Genomic DNA, 23,857 nt, shown 5'->3' with positions numbered 1-23,857 from the left:
GCCTGACACTTGTTGTCGGATATAGGCGTTGCCGACCACAAGACCGTATTCTGCCTGTTTACATGTCTCTGTATTTGAATATGTATGCCTGTACCAGTTTCTTTTTCCCTTCAGTGTAAATTATGTCAACAGTGAAAAGTAAATGAAGTTGCGGGAATAAGTATAATTTTTGACGTTATTTGACAATTTGAAAGAAAACATGAAATAAGGGATCCGTGAAAAATGTTCTATGTACCGCATTCTCAATATTGTTTCATTTTCTTGCATGTACGTATTTTCTCGAGAAAACAAAAGTTAATGTTTTCAAATTCTTTGAGGCGGTCATTTGCGCGGTATCACACTGCCGGTTCAATATCTGCTTGACGCTCCGTGTGTTCGTCATATGGCCTCTGGTCCCACAGCACCAGGAGATGCTAGATAAAATCATTACAAAGTTGGCTGAAAATGACGAGAGAAGTAGCGGAGAAAAGTATCAAAAAAATGGCTCTGAGCACTATGGGTCTCAACTGCTGTGGTTATCAGTCCCCTAGAACTTAGAACTATTTAAACCTAACTAACCTAAGGACATCACACACATCCATGCCCGAGGCAGGATTCGAACCTGCGACCGTAGCAGTCGCACGGTTCCGGACTGCGCGCCTAGAACCACGAGACCACCGCGGCCGGCAAAAGTATCAAAAATGGTTCAAATGGCTCTGAGCACTATGGGACTCAACTGCTGAGGTCATTAGTCCCCTAGAACTTAGAACTAGTTAAACCTAACTAACCTAAGGACATCACAAACATCCATGCCCGAGGCAGGATTCGAACCTGCGACCGTAGCGGTCTTGCGGTTCCAGACTGCAGCGCCTTTAACCGCACGGCCACTTCGGCCGGCTAGAAAAGTATCGATTTATTTGTAAATAGGTTAACATAACCCAATGTAGCGTATGATACTGCAGTACTGCGTTAAGACTAAATGTTCGCAATTTGAGATTATGCAAACAGTAACATGTCGAAACGAGAACGGGGAATAACTTTCCAGTATCAACGGGAGCCACCACTCGTGGGAAGTTGTATTAGCCTTTGCTCTTACGGTAGCGCTTAAGAATGCCGCCTCTCTGGGAACAAGGGGAAAAGGATAAACGAGACCCAGTTAACCTCTAACGCACCCGCGGTCCGAGTACTGTCACCGTGTAGACGCGCGAACTTCTGTCCTGAGGTATCCACCCACTTAACATGAAACGGCAGAACATTACACAGCGTAACAGCACCAAGTTACTCTCAGAGCTCGCCGTCAGTAACGTTCCACTTTTACTACATGAGTTCGCAAGACTCGAGATCCATTACTGTTCGATTACACAGTTGGCGATAAATCGCTGGAAACTGTAGCAATTGTAAAGTACATAGAAGGAATCATCCGGAGGGACCTAAAGTTTAACACATACACTCCTGGAAATTGAAATAAGAACACCGTGAATTCATTGTCCCAGGAAGGGGAAACTTTATTGACACATTCCTGGGGTCAGATACATCACATGATCACACTGACAGAACCACAGGCACATAGACACAGGCAACAGAGCATGCACAATGTCGGCACTAGTACAGTGTATATCCACCTTTCGCAGCAATGCAGGCTGCTATTCTCCCATGGAGACGATCGTAGAGATGCTGGATGTAGTCCCGTGGAGCGGCTTGCCATGCCATTTCCACCTGGCGCCTCAGTTGGACCAGCGTTCGTGCTGGACGTGCAGACCGCGTGAGACGACGCTTCATCCAGTCCCAAACATGCTCAATGGGGGACAGATCCGGAGATCTTGCTGGCCAGGGTAGTTGACTTACACCTTCTAGAGCACGTTGGGTGGCACGGGATACATGCGGACGTGCATTGTCCTGTTGGAACAGCAAGTTCCCTTGCCGGTCTAGGAATGGTAGAACGATGGGTTCGATGACGGTTTGGATGTACCGTGCACTATTCAGTGTCCCCTCGACGATCACCAGTGGTGTACGGCCAGTGTAGGAGATCGCTCCCCACACCATGATGCCGGGTGTTGGCCCTGTGTGCCTCGGTCGTATGCAGTCCTGATTGTGGCGCTCACCTGCACGGCGCCAAACACGCATACGACCATCATTGGCACCAAGGCAGAAGCGACTCTCATCGCTGAAGACGACACGTCTCCATTCGTCCCTCCATTCACGCCTGTCGCGACACCACTGGAGGCGGGCTGCACGATGTTGGGGCGTGAGCGGAAGACGGCCTAACGGTGTGCGGGACCGTAGCCCAGCTTCATGGAGACGGTTGCGAATGGTCCTCGCCGATACCCCAGGAGCAACAGTGTCCCTAATTTGCTGGGAAGTGGCGGTGCGGTCCCCTACGGCACTGCGTAGGATCCTATGGTCTTGGCGTGCATCCGTGCGTCGCTGCGGTCCGGTCCCAGGTCGACGGGCACGTGCACCTTCCGCCGACCACTGGCGACAACATCGATGTACTGTGGAGACCTCACGCCCCACGTGTTGAGCAATTCGGCGGTACGTCCACCCGGCCTCCCGCATGCCCACTATACGCCCTCGCTCAAAGTCCGTCAACTGCACATACGGTTCACGTCCACGCTGTCGCGGCATGTTACCAGTGTTAAAGACTGCGATGGAGCTCCGTATGCCACGGCAAACTGGCTGACACTGACGGCGGCGGTGCACAAATGCTGCGCAGCTAGCGCCATTCGACGGCCAACACCGCGGTTCCTGGTGTGTCCGCTGTGCCGTGCGTGTGATCATTGCTTGTACAGCCCTCTCGCAGTGTCCGGAGCAAGTATGGTGGGTCTGACACACCGGTGTCAATGTGTTCTTTTTTCCATTTCCAGGAGTGTATATATTGTGAAAAGCAATGGTCCCATAACACTCCCCTGTGGTACGCCAAAGGTTATTTTGATGTCTGTAGACGTCTCTCTGGGGTGTCATTTCATTTCAAAGCAAGATCCCTTTCGTCGTTCAAATGGCTCTGAGCACTATGGGACAACATCTGAGGTCATCAGTCCCTAAGAACTTAGAACTACTTAAACCTAACTAACCTAAGGACATCAAACACATCCATGCCTGAGGCAGGATTCGAACCTGCGACCGTAGCGGTCACGCTGTTCCAGACTGAAGCGCCTAGAACCGCACGGCCACACCGGCCGGCCCTTTGGTCGTCATCTGCGGCACCCTTACAGGGCAGTGGTACGTCGACAATATTCTACGTCCAGATTTGTTGCTCTGCACGTCTTGCCTACAGCAAGATAATGCCCGCTCGCACACGCTACTGCTTTTCTTCGTGCTTGCCAGTCCCAACCTTGGCCAGCTATTTACCCTGATTTCTCCCCACTTGAGAAGATTTGGAGCATTACGAGAAGAGTCCTCCAACCAGCTATTAAATCCAAATTTCGACAATCTAATGATCGAACTGGACAGAATTTGGCACAACATTCCTCAAGAGGGCATCCAACAACTCAATCACTCAATCCCAAGCCAAATAACTGCTTGCAGAAGAGTCAGAGGTGGACCAACGAGCTATTGACTTTCTCAATTTGTGCAGCTCTTTCTCTTCAATAAATCATCCAGATTTCTGAAACTGTAATCATTTGTTCGTCTATACCTGTACATCATATCTACCGATTTCCGAGCCATTCGGGTAATTCCTTTGTGGTGCGTTATTTTTCTTTTTCTTTTTCTTTTTGTCTTACAGTCTCTTTGTAGTTTCAAGAAAATACTGCAACACACTTAACATGAATGTATCACTTCGAAATGGATTAAAAAAGCAAATTAAACTTCTATCACAGAGCTAACTAGAGACGGAAATCTGTAAAGTGTTCCACGGTACACACTCTCACCTGTTTAATTTAGCACTTAATCACAGTTTTAATCATGTATTGTTCCTACTATAAGGATTCGTACAATAAGTAAAATTTCGTTGTTTATTATTCTTCTTGAAGTTGCAGTTTTAATGGTCAGCAACATACTTCATTTTTTGTAGATGCATGTCGGTACTGGATATTACGATTGAAGTGTTTCGACCGACGCTCATAGGTGAGTGATTAATTTGAAAGCAAAGATATCTTGAGCATGAAACCATCTGACAGATCGAAATAGTAAGCCGGTTCTACAGCCGAACACCTGCCTTTGTTCTAATTTCTCAGTAGGTTTCCGATAGGGAAGTAGTCGTCGTTGTCATTCTACGTAGGCTTAGAGAAGCGAGTTGTTGTGAGCACAGAGTTTGGCAGCATTCAGTACCACGGCGCTGACGACACGAGTGAGGTGGAGTACTCACCAGCCAGATGTTGGCGAGCTGCGAGATGAGCAGCGCGTACACGCCGGCAGAGGCGCCCTCGATGCAGAGGTCGGGCTCCAGCAGCGACGTCCCCAGAGAGCCTGCAACACGGCGCTAGGTCAGCAGCGGCAGTGGCACTTGTCTAGAAACACTCACAGCTCCTCACCTAGATCTACACTACTGGCCATTAAAATTGCTACACCACGAATATGACGTGCTACAGACGCGTAATTTAACCGACAGGAAGAAGATGTTGCGATATACAAATGATTAGCTTTTCAGGGCATTCACACAAGGTTGGCGCCGGTGGCGAAACCTACAAAGTGCTGACATGAGGAAAGTTTCCAACCGATTTCTCATACACAAACAGCAGTTGATCGGCGTTGCCTGGTAAAACGTTGTTGTGATGCCTCGTGTAAGGAGGAGAACTGAGTGCCATCACGCTTCCGACTTTGATAAAGATCGGATTGTATCCTATCGCGATTGCGGTTTATCGTATCGCGACAATGCTGCTCGCGTTCATCGAGATCCAATGACTGTTAGCAGAATATGGAATCGGTGGTTTCAGGAGGGTAATACGGAACGCCGTGCTGGATCCCAACGGCATCGTATCACTAGCAGTCGAGATGACAGGCATCTTATCCACATGGCTGTAACGGATCGTGCAGCCACGTCTCGATCCCTGAGTCAACAGATGGGGACGTTTGCAAGACAACAACCATCTGCACGAACAGTTCGACGACGTGCAGCGTAGGCTATCAGCTCGGAGACCATGGCTGTGGTTACCCTTGACGCTGCATCACAGACAGGAGCGCCTGTGAAGGTGTACTCAACGACGAACCTGGGTGCACGAATTGCAAAACGTCATTTTTTCGGATGAATCCAGGTTTTGTTTACAGCATCGTGGTGGTCGCATCCGTGTTTGGCGACATCGCGGTGAACGCACATTGGAAGCGTGTATTCGTCATCGCCATACTGGCTTATCATCCGGCGTGATGGTAAGGCGTGCCATTGGTTACACGTCTCGGTCACGTCTTGTTCGCATTGACGGCACTTTGAACAGTGGACGTTACATTTCAGATGTGTTACGACCCGTGGCTCTACCCTTCATTCGATCGTTGCGAAACCCTACATTTCAGCATGATAGTGCACGATCGCGTGTTGCAGGTCCTGTACGGGCCTTTCTGGATACAGAAAATGTTCGACTGCTGCCCTGGCCAGCACATTCTCCAGATCTCTCACCAATTGAAAACATGTGGTCAATGGTGGCCGAGCAACTGGCACGTCGCAATATGCCAGTCACTACTCTTGATGAACTGTGGTATCGTGTTGAAGCTGCATGGGCAGCTGTACCTGTACACACAATCCAAGCTCTGTTTGACTCAGTGCACTGGCGTATCAAGGCCGTTATTATGGCCAGAGGTGGTTTTTCTGGGTACTGACTTCTCAGGATCTATGCACCCAAATTGCGTGAAAATGTAATCACATGTCAGTTCTAGGATAATATTTTTGTCCAATGAATACCCGTTTATCATCTGCATTTCTTCTTGGTGTAGCAATTTTAATGGCCAGTACTGTAGATCTACATCTACATCTACACTCTGCAAACGAGAGTGAAGTAAATGGCAGGGGGTACCAGTTATTAGGCTTTCTTCCCATTGCATTCAAGTATGGAGCGCGGGTAGAATGATTGTTTGCATGCTTCTGTGCGTGCAGTAATTATTGTGATCTCTTCCTCACGATCCCTATGTGAGCGATACGTAGGGGGCTGTACTATACTCCTAAACCCATGAATTAAGGATGGTTCTTGAAACTCTGTTACAAGACTTTCTCGGGACAGTTTAGGTCTACCTTCAAGAGTCTTCCAGTTCATTTCCTTCAGTACCTCTGTGACACTCTACCACGGATCAAACAAACCTGTGACCATTCGTGCTGCCCTTCTCTGTACACATTCAGTATCTCCTTTTAGTTCTACTTGGTGTGGGTCCCGCACTTTTGGGCAATATTCTACAACCAGTCGCACGAGTGATTTGTAAGCAATCTCCTTCGTAGACTGATTGCAGTTCCCCAGTATTGTACCAACAATCCTAAGTCTACCATCTGCTTTATCTACGATTGAGCCTTGTGATCATTCCACTTCACACCCCTATAAACTGCTGTACCCATGTATTTGTATGAATTGGTCTATTCCAATAGAGACTCATTTATATTATAGTTATAGGATACTACATTATTTTTTGTTTTGGGAAGTGCACAGTGTTACATTTCTGTACATTTAATGCAAGTTGCCAATCGTTGAATTACTTTGAAATGCTGTCAAGATCTGACTGAACATTTATGCAGCTTCTTTCACAAGTACTTCATTATAGATAACTGCATCATCTACAAAAAGTCAGAGGTTACTATTAATATTGTTTACAAGGTCAATAATATACAGCATGAATAGCGAGGATCCCAACATGCTTTCCTGGGACACACCTGAAGTTATTTCTACATCTGACGATGAGTCTCCATCCAAGATAACATGTTGCGTCCTCCCTATCCAAAAGTCCTAACCCCAGTCGCAAATTTCATAAGATGTCCCATATGATTGTACTTCGGACAATAAGATCTACAAACGTATACATACATACATACAGTATATCAGAACACGTTCATAGAAAAACAGTGTAAAACGGTGCTACATGTTCGAAATTCTGAGATAAATAGGAGTAAGCTAAGGCGACAGAGGGGTAATATGCAATAACCCAACTGACGAAGACCAAAGAAGGAAGATTAAGGGGAAAAATCATTTAGTCGCAAATTTTTGTACAGAGATAGGAGGGAGTGTCCCGATCAACACACTAACAGTTCTGACCGGTGGGTCGTGAGCATTGTTGGTGCGAGTTGATTTAAAGGTAACTTCTTTATATTAGGCATTGTTTACAGGAACGAATTTTACATAAAACCTCTCTTCACAATTACAAATAAGTGCTCAATAAATTGAATATACCTCCACCATACAGGCTGAACATTAATAAAAAAGACAAACTGCAGGGACGGTTTCTTGATCAGCAGTGTGGGAAAAACGTCCTACGACCATGTGTCCGGAAATGCATCGTTACCACCGTAGATGCCGCTGACAAAAGAAAGTTTGTCTGGCTACGTGCTGTGTGTTCCTTGTGTGTTGTAGGCTGTGAGATCGACGCAGCGTACTGTAAACAGCAGAATGATACGGTATTCAAGTCAGGAACGAGCCGAGATGGTGTTTGCGTACGGCCTAGTAGATAGAAACGGTCGGGAGGAAGCACGGCAGAACCAACACAAGTACCCTCATAGACACCGACCACATCAGACAACATTTCAAGCCCTTTTTGCGCGTTTGTGTGATCGTGGGTCCTTTCAGACAGATGAAAGTACATGGAGGTGGCAGACTGTACGTATACCAGATTTGGAGAATCGGGTTCTACATACTATTGAGACCCTAGTAGAAGCTCCAGGAAAGTTGCACGCCAACATGTTGTAAGACTTAGTACGATTATGGCTATCGTGTGTATTAGTGTATTTCTATTATATGTGTTACTCTACAATTATTGTAACATCCACGGAATATCCATTATCATTGTGATATGTATGCCAGGTGAAAGAGCAACACAAGATTGGATTTTTTTTTTTCAGTTCTGCCTCTGTTCTGTATTTTTTATTACACTCACCGCCATTTGCTACACCGCTACAACACGACTGGAATGCAAAATATAAATCTCTCAAGAAGCCTTTAGCTTCTAGCTGACTTCTCAAAAATAAATGCGGCGGCTTTTTATACTGTAGCAAGAAATGACGTACGGTATCATCCAGCATTTAATATCGATAAAACTACATCTTATACTTAATTTTAGGTTGTGTGTAGTTTTTCTTCCGTATTTCTCTGTATTGTTTGTTTTATTCGTCTTTATTATTTAAGCTCTATACGCGGAGGAAAATGAAACAAATATCATGGCAAAGCATGTGGATTCAGTTTCTTTCCAGTGCCAAAAGCTTCACGTGACAAAATTGTCAGGCGAGAAATACTTGATGCATGGCTTTGTGTGGTCGTTTGCCTCAAAATTATTCCTTTACAATTAAAATAGCTCAAAAGAGGAAAGGCAGCTGGACCTGATGGAATACCAATTCGACTTTACACAGAGTACGCGAAGGAACTTGCCCCCCTTCTTGCAGCGGTGTACCGTAGGTCTCTAGAAGATCGTAGCGTTCCAAAAGATTGGAAAATGGCACAGGTCATCCCCGTTTTCAAGAAGGGACGTCGAACAGATGTGCAGAACTATAGACCCATATCTCTAATGTCGATCAGTTGTAGAATTTTGGAACACGTATTGTGTTCGAGTATAATGATTTTTCTGGAGACTAGAAATCTACTCTGTAGGAATCACCATGGGTTTCGAAAAAGAAGATGGTGTGAAACCCAGCTCGCGCTATTCGTCCACGAGATTCAGAGGGCCATAGACACGGGTTCCCAGGTAGATGCCGTGTTTCTTGACTTCCTCAAGGCGTTTGATACAGTTCCCCACAGTCGTTTAACGAACAAAGTAAGAGCATATGGACTATCACACCAATTGTGTGATTGGATTGAGAAGTTCCTAGATAACAGAACGCAGCATGTCATTCTCAATGGAGAGAAGTCTCCCGAGGTAAGAGTGATTTCAGGTGTGCCGCAGGGGAGTGTCGTAGTACCGTTGCCATTCACATTATATGTTAATGACCTTGTGGATAACATCGGAAGTTCACTGAGGCTTTTTACGGATGATGCTGTAGTATATCGAGAGGTTGTAACAATGGAAAATTGTACTGAAATGCAGAAGGATCTGCAACGAATTGACGCATGGTGCAGGGAATGGCAATTGAATCTCAATGTAGACAAGTGTAATGTGCTGCGAATACATAGAAAGAACGATCCTTTATTATTTAGCTACAATATAGCAGGTCAGCAACTGGAAGCAGTTAATTCCATAAATTATCTGGGAGTAGGCATTAGGAGTGATTTAAAATGGAATGCCCATATAAAATTAATCGTCGGTAAAGCAGATGCCAGACTGAGATTCATTGGAAGAATCCTAAGGAAAAGCAGTCCGAAAACAAAGGAAGTAGGTTACAGTACACTTGTTCGCCCACTGCTTGAATACTGCTTACCGGTGTGGGATCCGTACCAGATAGGGTTGATAGAAGAGATAGAGAAGATCCAACGGAGAGGAGCGCGCTTCGTTATAGGATCATCTAGTAATCGCGAAAGCGTTACGGAGATGATAGATAGACTCCAGTGGAAGACTCTTCAAGAGAGACGCTCAGTAGCTCGGTACGGGCTTTTGTTGATGCTTCGAGAACATATTTTCGCCGAGGAGTCAAGCAGTACATTGCTCCCTCCTACGTATATCTCGCGAAGAGACCATGAGGGTAAAATCAGAGAGATTAGAACCCACACAGAGGCATACCGACAACCTTTCTTTCCACGAAAAATACAAGACTGGAATAGAAGGGAGAACAGATAGAGGTATTCAAGGTACCTTCCGCCACACACCGTCAGGTGGCTTGCGGAGTATGAATGTAGATGTAGATGTAGTCTGCCAGAAAGAAGCTTCTCAGAACTTTCCTGCAGGTAATTAAGGGAACCTGGACTTGTAAACCACCAAAAATTAAAATTTCCTTTTTTTCCTGTAAGAATAAGAAATTAAACTTAAAAAAAGACGCACCACAAAGGAATTACCCGAATGGGACAGCAGTCGGTAGTTTTGATGTACATGTACAGATAAAAAATGATTACAGTTGCAAAAAATTGGACGATTTATTCAATAGAAAGATCTTCACAAATTGATAAAGTCAATAACGTGTTGGCCCTTATGTAAGCAGTTGCTCAGCCTGGCATTGGTTGTCCTCCTGAGGGATACTGTGCCAAATTCTGTCCAACTGGTGTGTTAATCGTCAAAATCCCAACCTAGTTGGAGGGCCCTGCCCATATTGCACCAAACGTTTTCAATTGCCAAGAGATACGGCGACCTTACTGGCCAAGGTAGGGTTGGACAAACACGAAGACAAGCAAAAGAAACTCTCACCGAGTGCCGGCACACATTATCTCGCTGAAATGTGAGCGGAGGATGGCTTGCAGTGAAGGGCAACAAAACGAGGCATAGAATAACACCGACTTATCGCTAAGCTGTAAGGGTGCCGCGGATGACAACGTTCTATGAAAAGAAATGGCATAGCAGACCACGGCTCCTGGTTGTCGGCTCATATGACGGGCTACCGCTGTCCGGGGCGCCTCCAGAGAAGTCTTCGGCTAGGAATCTCATTCACTGGAGTAGAATTGTCTTGATGAGTCCCGCTTCGAATTGAGCCCGATGACCAGCGGTGCCCAATAATCATTTTAATCATTATTGTCCTGAGTTAAGATTTATTATGCACATCTGCCGAGTATAACTTCGCTTTCGCAGTTTTTTTTCTCGTTTTGTTATGATGGAACTAGCAAAAGTGGATGTGTTTAGTATCAAACCTGACTCGTATAGTTATCAATCTAAAATTGCAGCAGTAACAACGGACGGCATTGAAGACCTGTGTAACAAGTGTCACACTTCTCGTGATTTCTAATGCAACTTTTTTATACAGGGAGATTGTAAAGGCTTTGTAAGTGTAGTTAATGAGAAACATTACGGCACTGTTAAAGCACAAGCCGTGGATAAATATATGACCCCTGGAATACCGCAATACAACTTTCCAAATCGTCACCGAACTGCCGGCCGGGGTGCCGAGCGGTTATAGGCTCTACAGTCTGGAACCGCGCGACCGCTACGGTCGCAAGTTCGAATCCTGGCTCGGGCATGGATGTGTGTGATGTCCTTAGGTTAGTTAGGTTTAAGTAGTTCTAAGTTCTAGGTGACTGATGACCTTAGAAGTTACGTCCCATAGTGCTCATAGCCAACCGTCACCGAACTTCCGGCATCTTTCACTGTTGGGGCGTCACTCCACGCGTCACTGGACACAGTGTGAAACGAAACAAGACTCGAATGGCTTTCTTCCACTGTTCCATAGACCAGATTTTATGGCTTCGGCATCACGTTTTCCTGTTACGGGCATTTGGATCACTGACGAGTGGTTTTGGAATTTCAGCTCGCCCTGCAATTCCCGAACTATGCACTTCCTTCGCTTTGTTTTGGTGCTGACAGGTTCGCGAGTTGGACAGTCAGTTCTGCAGTGACTTTCGCAGCTGTCGTCCTCCTATTTTTCTTCGCAGTCCTCCTCAGTCCCGTGTTGTGACTTAGTGGATGATGTTTCTCAGCTTTCCCTCTATTCGGTATAAATCTTCGATACTGTGACTCTTGAAACACCAAACACGTCGTCTACCTTGGTTACGGAAACACCCACAACACGAACACCAATAATTTATCCACGTCTGAATTAACTTAGCTCTGACGCAGCACACTCATAACTACAAAGATCACTGTTCTGACCACGATTGACACTTCCAACGTACACTATGTGATCAAAAGTATCCGGACACCTGGCTGAAAATGACTTACAAGTCGTGGCGCCCTCCATTGATAATGCTGGAATTCAGTATGGTGTTGGCCCACCCTTAGCCTTTATGACAGCTTCCACTCGCGCAGAAATACGTTCAATCAGGTGCTGGAAGGTTTCTTGGGGAATGGCATCCCGTTCTTCACGGTGTGCTGCACTGAGCACAGGTATCGATGTCGGTCGGCGAGGCCTGCACGAAGTCGGCGTTCCAAAACATCCCAAAGGTGTTCTATAGGATTCAGGTCAGGACTCTGTGCAGGCCAGTCCTTTACAGGGATGTTATTGTCGTGTAACCACTCCGCCACAGGCCGTGCATTATGAACAGGTGCTCGATCGCGTTGAAAGACGCAATCGCCATCTCCGAATTACCTTTCAACAGTGGGAAGAAAGAAGGTTTCACATCAATGTAGGCCTGTGCTGTGATAGTGCCACGCAAAACAACGAGGGGTGCAAGCCCCCTCCGTAAGAAACACTACCACACCGTAACACCACCGCGTCCGAATTTTACTGTTGGCACTACACACGCTGGCAGACGACGGTCACCGGACATTCGCCATACCCACACCCTGCCATCGGATCGCCACATTGTGTAACGTGATTTGTCACTCCACAAAACGTTTTTTGCACGGCTCAATCGTCTAATGTTTACGCTCCTTACACCAAGCGAGGCCTTGTTCGGCATTTCCCGACGCGATGTGTGGATTATGAGCAGCCACTCGACCATGAAATCCAAGTTTTCTCACCTCCCGCATAGCTGTCATAGTACTTGCAGTGGATCCTGATGCAGTTTGGAATTCCTGTGTGATGGGCTGAATAGATATCTTCCTATTACACATTATGACCCTCTTCAACTGTCGGCGGTCTCTGTCAGTCAACGGACGAAGTCGGCCTGTGCGGTTTTGTGCTATACGTGTCCCTTCACGTTTCCACTTCACTATCAAATCAGAAACAGTGGACCTAGGGATGTTTAGAAGTGTGGAAATTTTGCGTACAGACGTAAGCCACCAGTATCACCCAATCACCTGAACACTTTTGAAGTCCGTGAGTTCCGCGGAGCGCCCCACTCTGCGCTCTCACGATGTCCAATGACTAGCGAGGTCGCTGATGTGGAGTATCTGGCAGAAGGTGGCAGCACAATACACCTAATATGGAAAACGTATGTTTTTAGGGATGTTCGGATACTTTTTATCACATAATGTGTTAAGGACAATGCAAAGAAGCCGTTCGCGGTCAAATGGAACAGCGCAACCTGCAGGCTTGGCTAGTATCAGCGTTTTTGATGAAGCAGGAGAGTTATGTGCCTAGTAAGTGATGAAGAATGAAGGACGGAAAAGATCCACCATGGCTTAATAACGAAATTCGGAGCATGTTGAAGAAGCAGAGGGTGTTGCACTCTCGGTTCAAAAGGGAACGAACAAATGACTTCAAGCGGAGGTTAGAAAAAAATTCGGGAGTCCGTGAAAAGATCTATGCGCAAGCATACAGCAACTACCACCGTCATACCTTAGCAAAATATCTGGCAAAGAACGCGAGAAATCTGGTCTTATGCAAAATCGCTAAGCGGGTCTAAGGCTTCCATTCAGTCCCTTGTTCACCAGTCTGGTCTGGGAGATGAAGATAGCAAAACGAAAGTGAAGTCTGAAATTTTACGTTCAACAAAACGTTCACACAAGAGAGCCATACAGACATACCGTCATTTGACCATAGCACAGACTCCTGCATGGGCGACACAGTAATAATCATCCCTGGCGTAGAGAAACAACTGAAAGATTTGAAAATAAATAAATCACCAGGTCCGGATGGAATCCCAGTTATATTTTACAAACAGTACTCTACAGCATTGGTCCCTCACCTAGCTTGCATTTACCTTGAATCTCTTGCCCAGCACAACGTCCCAAGAGAATAGAATAAGGCGCAGGTACCTCCAGTATATAAAAGAGTAAAAGAATGGACCCGCAAAATTGCAGACCAATATACCTAACTTTTGTTTGCTGTGGAATCCTTGAACATATTCTCAGTTCGAATGTAATAACTTCTCTTCAGACTCAGAAACTTATGTCCAAGAATCAGCATAATTTTAGAAAGCATCGCCAGTATGAAACTCAGTTCGCCCTTATGTCACATGATATACTGCGAACTATGGATGAAGGCAATAGGCGGATTCCATATTTTTAGACTTGCGGAAAGAATTTGAAACGATGCCCCACTGCAGGGTGCTAACGACGATACGATCATATGGAATAAGTTGACAGATACGTGAGTGACTCTAAGGCTTCTTAAATAATAGAACCCAGTATGTTGTTCTCAATGCTGCGTGTTCATCAGAGACAAGAGCGTCGTCAGGAGTGCCTCAGGGAAGTGTGACAGGACAGCTCTTGTCCTCTACATACATAAATTATTTGGCGGACAGGGCGGGCAGCAATCTGCGATTGTTTGCTGATGATGCCGTGGCGTACCGTAAGGTGTCGAAGTTGAGTGACTGTAAAAATATACGACTTAGACAAAATTTGCAGTTGGTGTGATGAATGGCAGCTAGCCATAAAATGGCTCTGAGTACTATGGGACTCAACTGCTGAGGTCATTAGTCCCCTAGAACTTAGAACTAGTTAAACCCAACTAACCCAAGGACATCACAAACATCCATGCCCGAGGCAGGATTCGAACCTGCGACCGTAGCGGTCTCGCGGTTCCAGACTGCAGCGCCTTTAACCGCACGGCCACTTCGGCCGGCAGCTAGCCATAAATGAGGAAAAATGTAAGTTAATGCTGATGAGTAGGAAGATCAAGCCCGTAATGTTCGGATACAGTATTACTAGTGTCCTGCTTGGCACACTCAAGTCATTTACATATCTGGGCGTAACGTTGAAAAGCGATATGAGGTGGAACGAGCATGCGAGAACTGTGGTAGGGAAGGAGAATGGTCGACTTCGGTTTATTGGGAGACTTTTAGGAAAGAGTGGTTCACCCGTAAAGGAGACCGCATACAGGACGCTGGTGCTACCTATTCTTGAGTATTGTCGAGTGTTTTCGACCATTCTTTTACTCAGATTGAAGGAAGACATCGAAGCAATTCAGAGGCGGGGTACTAGATTTGCTACCGGTAGATTCAAACGACACATAAGTATTACGAAGATGCTTGGGGAACTCAAATGGGAATCATAGGAGGGAAGGCGACGTTCTTTTCGAGAAACACTATGAAGCTGACTGCCGAACGATTTTACTGCCGTCAGCATACACTGCGCATAAGGACCACGAAGATAAGGTTCGAGAAATTAGAGCTGAAACAGAGGGATGTAGAGAGTCGTTTTTCCCTCGCTCTGGCCGGCCGCTGTGGAAGAGCGGTTCTAGGCGCTTCAGTCCGGAACCGCGCTGCTGCTACGGTCACAGGTTCGAACCCTGCCTCGCCCGTGGATGTGTGTAATGTCCTCAAGTTAGTTAGGTTTAAGTAGTTCTAGGGGACTGATGACGTCTGATGTCAAGTCCCTTAGTACTCAGAGCCATTTGAACCCTCCCGACCAATAGTGGTACAGGGTACCCTCCGCCATGCACCGTATGGTGGTTAGCGGAGTATGTAAGTAGATGTAGATGTAAATGCTAAAAGCAGTGTTTGAACATTCAGACGAACGTCCAAATAGGACACATGTATAACTATGAATGACTGAAGCACTGTATGTTACAAAACGCAAATTCATTGGCGGCGAAGACTAAAGATTTTGTGAGTGACAGTGCGACATTTGATTAACCACCATCTCATAAAGCAAAGTCAGAAAATAGAATTACTTACTTAGAAAAAGATAAAGCGGTAGTATATTGGATAAACTAAAATGATTGTTACATACACTCCTGGAAATTGAAATAAGAACACCGTGAATTCATTGTCCCAGGAAGGGGAAACTTTATTGACACATTCCTGGGGTCAGATACATCACATGATCACACTGACAGAACCACAGGCACATAGACACAGGCAACAGAGCATGCACAATGTCGGCACTAGTACAGTGTATATCCACCTTTCGCAGCAATGCAGGCTGCTATTCTCCCATGGAGACGATCGTAGAGATGCTGGATGTAGTCCTGTGGAACGGCTTGCCATGCCATTTCCACCTGGCGCCTCAGTTGGCCCAGCGTTCGTGCTGGACGTGCAGACCGCGTGAGACGACGCTTCATCCAGTCCCAAACATGCTCAATGGGGGACAGATCCGGAGATCTTGCTGGCCAGGTTAGTTGACTTACACCTTCTAGAGCACGTTGGGTGGCACGGGATATATGCGGACGTGCACTGTCCTGTTGGAACAGCAAGTTCCCTTGCCGGTGTAGGAATGGTAGAACGATGGGTTCGATGACGGTTTGGATGTACCGTGCACTATTCAGTGTCCCCTCGACGATCACCAGTGGTGTACGGCCAGTGTAGGAGATCGCTCCCCACACCATGATGCCGGGTGTTGGCCCTGTGTGCCTCGGTCGTATGCAGTCCTGATTGTGGCGCTCACCTGCACGGCGCCAAACACGCATACGACCATCATTGGCACCAAGGCAGAAGCGACTCTCATCACTGAAGACGACACGTCTCCATTCGTCCCTCCATTCACGCCTGTCGCGACACCACTGGAGGCGGGCTGCACGATGTTGGGGCGTGAGCGGAAGACGGCCTAACGGTGTGCGGGACCGTAGCCCAGCTTCATGGAGACGGTTGCGAATGGTCCTCGCCGATGCCCCAGGAGCAACAGTGTCCCTAATTTGCTGGGAAGTGGCGGTGCGGTCCCCTACGGCACTGCGTAGGATCCTACGGTCTTGGCGTGCATCCGTGCGTCGCTGCGGTCCGGTCCCAGGTCGACGGGCACCTTCCGCCGACCACTGGCGACAACATCGATGTACTGTGGAGACCTCACGCCCCACGTGTTGAGCAATTCGGCGGTACGTCCACCCGGCCTCCCGCATGCCCACTATACGCCCTCGCTCAAAGTCCGTCAACTGCACATACGGTTCACGTCCACGCTGTCGCGGCATGTTACCAGTGTTAAAGACTGCGATGGAGCTCCGTATGCCACGGCAAACTGGCTGACACTGACGGCGGCGGTGCACAAATGCTGCGCAGCTAGCGCCATTCGACGGCCAACACCGCGGTTCCTGGTGTGTCCGCTGTGCCGTGCGTGTGATCATTGCTTGTACAGCCCTCTCGCAGTGTCCGGAGCAAGTATGGTGGGTCTGACACACCGGTGTCAATGTGTTCTTTTTTCCATTTCCAGGAGTGTATGTAAAAATAGCGTCGCTGGAGTTAGCGAATCTTGCGTGTACCTTGCAGATCAGCCTAATTTTGAAAATGAATTGTACGGTAACAGAACGATTTCATTCAATGGTGGAAAACACAGAGACGACTGAGGTGTCCTCGTCTGCATCGACACATACATACACAATAACGCACCTGATTGGTACGGATGGTTCACTGTTCCGTATTTTATTTGTTTACCTACGAGAATAAAAGGAAAACTTTGCACCTCGTGTGAAAAGGTCAATTTTATGCATTGAAAGTCGTCCCATGGATACATCAAAGCCTAGAAAACTCAAAAGAAAATTTTACACTTTTCATAAGTCGCACTTTTCCTTCGTTTCGCAAAAAGGAATTCATTCTCCTAAATTATTGGTCAGACCGTAGAAATTCTGATCATTATTAGCCGCATATTGAACCCATTGTATCTGATTCCGCCTAGTGAGACAAATGAATTCAACCTCTAGCTCGAGAATTTTTCGTCAGTGGACGGAATTTGTAGAACATTAACACAGAACATTCTTACAGGCAGATCACTGCGGTTTTCATTCTACTACCGTGACAGTATCTTAAGTTTCAGACGCTATTACACTATTTTTTTACCTTCTCTGTTTCAAAATACGATTATAGTAGCGACCCTGCCCGGCTTCACACGGGTACCGCTAAGTGTCTATGGCCGAGCGACTTGTGTGGCGTAGAGATAATAAATTATACGAGCAAATATTCCTCGCAATTCAGTGTATCTATTAATGAAAACGTTAACAAAATCCCTACAGTAGTTCCTGAGATTAGTCTTCAAACGCAGGCAGAAAAACACTGCGGGGTACTCTGAAATATGAATAGATGTCCACAACTCTCCTCGAACTATGTTGACATTAGGCAGGTCTCATTCCTAACAACGGCGTAGTTTTGTGTGCAAACGGTGAAGACTGTCTGCTAATCACAGGGCTGTCATCTGCTGCATTTAATTTATGTTCATGGTACAGAATACATGTATCGTGAAAGATTGTATCAGTGTTTCACAATTTTTTAATAGAATGTATAAAACTACTGTAAACATGTTGGAAATTTCGTATTTATGTGTAAATTCTCCATACCAAAAAAAGTTATAGGTAACATACAAGTTATACGAGTGCTTCTCGGAAGGTAATTCCAACCGGTCACGAAATGGAAACCACAGTGAAAACAGGTTTGTTTTTATTTTTTTGTCACACCTTTCTCTACATAGTCGTCGCTCCGACATAGGCATTTGTCGTAGCGTTGTACCAACTTTCCAACACCCTCGTCAAAGAAGGCACTGTACTTTCCGCCACTTCTTACGCTGGTCTGCAATTCGTTGTCTCTGCCAAAATGTTATCTTCGTAGCCAGCGGTTCATGTGAGGAGAGATGAACATCAGAGGGAGCCCAGTTGACTGTACGGTGGGTGATCAAACGCTTCCGATCGAAAATACTGCAGGGACGTTCTCACTGCCCCTGAAGTGAATTAAAGCGGTCGAAACTTCACATCGGGCACCTACATTTGTTGGAAGACACTATTGTTCTAGATATCTTTACGAGCTCACTGTGGGCTCAGAACTGAAAACACACGATTGACAGGCATACTAGAGACACTGCCCAATACGTCCACGCAAAGCTTCATCGCATTTTCACTGTCGTTTCCTTTTGGCAACCTATAGCACCTCACTTTTCGAATAGCCCTCTTATTTTTTTAATGAATATTTTGCTATTTTTCTTTTAATTTCCGTTGAGGAATCAGTGCTCGCGTCACAATAGGGAACAGGGGCAATAGAGTGGCGCACCGTATGCTGCATAGTGAGAAATCACGGCTCTACACAATGAAGTCTCAAGCGGGGAAACGGTGCGAGAAATGTCATAGTTCATTTTTAGTGGCTTTCAGTTCATGTCAGTAGCTTAAATTTTGCTAACGGAATTTTTTTCGAAGTTGATTAACAGCGAGAAAAATCAATCCAGATTTCAGCATGACAAGCCTAACCATTCCTTTGCCACTTATGATGTCACAAACTGTAATCTGTTCGCCGAATCACAAACTTGTTAGTGTTCACGTCTGAGATGAAATCCATACCGCAGAGGGCATAGCTGTGGAGATTTGCCCTGGTAGTGGAGTGGAGCAGAGACTCGTTGGAGGCGGTGAAGGAGAGAGGGTACATACGGAGACTTAACAGTTCGCGGGGACGCCGCACGCCTTCTGCCCGTGCGCCCTGGAGCTCTGCAGCCCGCAGCACAGGCTGGTGGCCAGGCCAGATAGCGAGAAGGCAGGCCTCTGGACAGATGCCGACTCTTCTTCCCGTACCCGCGTTCCGATGCTGCTGTCTCACGACGCACCGATCAAGAGTAGTGTTTTACAACGCATTTCGTTGTCTAACACCCGATTCTCACATATGCATTGCCAATATATGGGATACTATCCGCCAGAACGGGTTCGTTGCGACGAGTTGTAGATTTAATATAATCTTCAGCTGTCCGTTATAAGTCGAGGATAGACGAACAATAACATGACTGGAGATATGGCCTCTCACTGAGACTCAGAGAAAATAAGCTCCTAAATAGAAAAAAAGAAAGAAATCGAGGTACCACGAGGGAATTATGGGACTTGCACGGAAATGGTTAGCTCTGATGGACAAGTACAGACAAATAAATAATTATAATTACAGCAAAATTGGATGATTTATTCAAAGAGCTTCACAAACGGAATAGGTCAATAACGCGTTAGTACACCTCTAGCAATGATGCAAGCAGTTATTCGGCTTGGCATTGATTGAAGAATTTGTTGCAGGGCCTTCTGAGCAGTATCACGCGAAGTTCTGTCCAGTTCGCACATTACATCGTCAAAATCCCGAGCTGGCCGGAGGGCCCTGATTATAATACTCCAAACGTTCCCAATTGGGGAGGGATTCAGTGACAGTGCTGGCCAAGGTAGGGTTTGACAAGCACGAAGACAAGCAACAGACACTCTCCCCATGTGTGATAGTATATTATGTAGGTCAAATGCAAATCTAAGATGGCTTACCATGAGGGACAACAAAACGGAGGGCAGAATATCTTCGAAATTCCATTGTACTTATAGGATGCCGCGGATGGCAACCAAAGGTGTCCTGCTATGAAAATAAATGGCAGCCCAGTCGGTTGTGGGGCCGTACGGGCAACAGTCCGGTTAGTAGCCCATAGCTGTCCAGAGCGTCTTCAGACACGTGTTGGCTGGTCCTCGGGCCTCTGTTCGATGCGAGACTCATCAAAAAATGGTTCAAATGGCTCTGAGCACTATGGGACTCAACTGCTGAGGTCATTAGTCCCCTAGAACTTAGAACTAGTTAAACCTAACTAACCTAAGGACATCACAAACATCCATTCCCGAGGCAGGATTCGAACCTGCGACCGTAGCGGTCTTGCGGTTCCAGACTGCAGCGCCTTTAACCGCACGGCCACTTCGGCCGGCGAGACTCATCAATGAAGACAATTATACTCCAGCCAATCAGATTCCAGGCCGAAGACGTGTCTGGAGACGCCCCAGCATTGGAACACCAACCTGTATGTCACCCGCCATGTGGTTCGATCCAGAAGAAAAAGTCTCAGGTGCCGTTTCTTTTCATGCCCCCGCGATCTACGGGTACCGACTTTGATTCATAATCAAAACGTGTTCGGCCCCGAGTTCGAGTCCCGCTGCAGCTTACATTTTGATTAATAATCAGCAGTGGCGGCCGAAGACTTCCGGCATAAGAAGTCACCCCTCAGTCTGCCAACGGCCTTGTCAAGAGGGTCGAGTAGCGGTCAGAGTTTGAGGGCACTCTCTTGTCCTAGGAGTGGGAAACTTCCCCTAAAGGCGGAAGACTCATCAACTGATCAACAGCATGAGGATACAGAAGTCAATGGAAACCACTGCTTTAAAGACACGTAATGTGTATCCACAGGACATGTGGCCTGTAATTGAAGAAGTGTCATGATGATCTCTCCATTGCCAAAGGATTCCGAAATAGTCCTCCATTCGGATCTTTGGAAAGGGACTACCAAGGGGGAAGTTACCATGAGAATAAATTGAATAATCAACGAAAGGATAACGTTCTACGAGTCGGGGCGTGGAATGTCAGAAGCTTGAACGTGGTAGGGAAACTAGAAAATCTGAAAAGGGAAATGCAAACGCTCAATCTAGATATAGTAGGGGTCAGTGAAGTAAAGTGGAGAGAAGACAAGGATTTCTGGTCAGATGAACATAGAGTAATATCAACAGCAGCAGAAAATGGTATAACGGGAATAGGATTCGTTAAGAACAGGAAGAGAGAGTGTGTGTTACTGTGAACAGTTCAGTGATAGGGTTGTTCTTATCAGAATCGACAGCAAACCAACACCGACAACGATAGTTCAGGTATACATGCCGTCGCCGCAAGCAGAAGATTAAGAGAGAGAGAAGGTGTATGAGGATACTGAAAGGATAATACAGTATGTAAAGGAATATGAAAATCTAACAGTCATGAGAGACTGGAATGCAGTTGTAGGGGAAGGAGTAGAAGAAAAGGTTACAGGAGAATATGGGCTTGGGACAAGGAATGAGAGAGCGGAAAGACTAATTTAGTTCTGTAACAAGTTTCAGCTAGTAATAGTGAATACATCTGTTCAAGAATCACAAGAGGAGGAGGTATTCTTGGAAAAGGCCGGGTGATACGGGAAGATTTCAATTATATTACATCATGGTCAGACAGAGATTCCGAAATCAGATACTGGATTGTAAGACATACCCAGGAGCAGACATAGACCCAGATGACAATATGGTAGTAATGAAGAGTAGGCTCAAATGTAAGACATTAGTCAGGCAGAATCAATACGCAAAAAAGTGGGATTTGTAAGTACGAAGTTATGACGAGATACAGTTGAAGTGCTCTAAAGCTGTAGATACAGCAATAAGGAATAGCTCAGAAGGCAGTACAGTTGAAGTTGGAAAGGAAAACATAGGTACAAAGAAGGTAACTGCGAAGAAACCATGGGTAACAGAACAAATACTTCAATTGATCGAGGAAAGAAGGAAGTAAAAAAAATGTTCCGTGAAACTCAGGAACACAGAAATACAAGTCGCAGAGGAATGAAATAAATAGGAAGTGCAGGGAAGCTAAGACGAAATGGCTGCAGGAAAAATGTGAAACGAAAAAGAAATTGTCGTAAGGACAGATTCAGCATACAGGAAAGTCAACACAACCTTCGGTGACATTAAAAGCAAGGGTGATAACATTAAGAGTGCAACGGGAATTTCGCTGTTAAATGCAGAGGAGAGAGCGGATAGGTGTAAAGAATTCTTTGAAAGGCTCTATGAGGGGCAAGATTTATCGGATGTGATAGAAGAAGAAACAGGAGTCGATTTAGAAGAGATATGGGATCCAGTACTAGAATCAGAATTTAAAACAGCTTTGGAGGACTTAAGATCAAATAAGGCAGAAGGGATAGATAACATTCCATCAGAATCTCTAAAATCATTGGGGGAAGTGGCAACAAAACGACTATTCACGTTGGTGTGTAGAATGTATGAGTCTGGCGACACACCATCTGGCTTTCGGAAAAGCGTGATCCACACAGTTCCAAAGACGGTAAGAGCTGACAAGTGCGAGAATTACCGCACAATCAGGTTGGTTGGTTGGTTGGTTGTTTGGGTGAAGAGACCAAACAGCGAGGTCATCGGTCTCATCGGATTAGGGAAGGATGGGGAAGGAAGTCGGCCGTGCCCTTTCAAAGGAACCATCCCGGCATTTGCCTGGAGAGATTTAGGGAAATCACGGAAAACCTAAATCAGGATGGCCGGACGCGGGATTGAACCGTCGTCCTTCCAAATGCACAATCAGGTTAACAGCTCATGCATCCAAGTTGCTTACAAGAATAATATACAGAAGAAAGGAAAAGAAAATTGAGAAGGCGCTAGATGACGATCGGTTTGGCTTTAGGAAAGGTAAAGGCAGGAGAGAGGCAATTCGGAGGTTGCGGTTAATAATGGAAGCTAGACTAAAGAAAAATCAAGACACGTTCATAGTATTTGTCGACCTGGAAAAAGTGTTCGACAATGTAAAATGGTGCAAGATGTTCGAAATTCTAAAAAGGAAGGGATAAACTATAGGGAGAGACGGGTCATATACAATATGTACAACAACCAACAGGGAATAATAAGAGTGGACGACAAAGAACGAAGTGCTGGTATTAAAAACGGTTTAAGACAAGGATGCAGTCTTTCGCCCCTACTGTTCAATCTGTACATCGAGGAAGCAATGATGGAAATAAAAGAAAGGTTCTGAGAGTGAATTTAAAATTGAAGGTGAAAGGATATCAATGATACGATTCGCTGATGACGTTGCTTTCCTGAGTGGAAATGAAGAAGAATTACATGATCTGCTGAACGGAATGAACAGTCTAATGAGTACAGAGTATGGATCGGGAGCAAATCGAAGAAAGACGAAGGTAATGAGAAGTAGTAGAAATGAGAACAACGAGAAACTTAACAGAAGGATTGACGGTAACGAAGTAGGTGAAGTTAAGGAATTCTGCTACCGAGGCAGTAAAATAACCAATGACGGAAGGAGGAAGGAAGATATCAAACGCAGACTAGAAATGGCAAAAAGGGCATTCGTAGCCAAGAGAAATCTACTAATATCAATTATCGGCCTTAATTTGAGGGAGAAATTTCTGAGAATGTACGTCTGGAGTACAGCATTTTATGGTAGTGAAGCATGAACTGTGGGAAAACCGGAACAGAAGATAATGGAAGCATTTGAGA

At 45.9% G+C, this 23,857-nt stretch overlaps 1 protein-coding gene across 1 annotated transcript in view; it reads right to left on the bottom strand.

The window, feature by feature from the left end:
• Positions 1-23,857, bottom strand: part of LOC124554550 (protein rhomboid-like) — a 215,504-nt gene that overhangs the window by 24,490 nt on the left and 167,157 nt on the right. Inside the window, exon 4 of the mRNA XM_047128286.1 lies at positions 4,286-4,386. Coding sequence (XP_046984242.1) covers positions 4,286-4,386 — 101 coding nt within the window. The remainder of the gene's footprint in view (positions 1-4,285; positions 4,387-23,857) is intronic.

Source organism: Schistocerca americana, chromosome 1, assembly GCF_021461395.2.
Source record: "Schistocerca americana isolate TAMUIC-IGC-003095 chromosome 1, iqSchAmer2.1, whole genome shotgun sequence".
NCBI lineage: Eukaryota > Metazoa > Arthropoda > Insecta > Orthoptera > Acrididae > Schistocerca > Schistocerca americana.
Note: the sequence above shows the minus strand (reverse complement) of the source record. Positions and strands in the feature narration are given on the sequence as shown.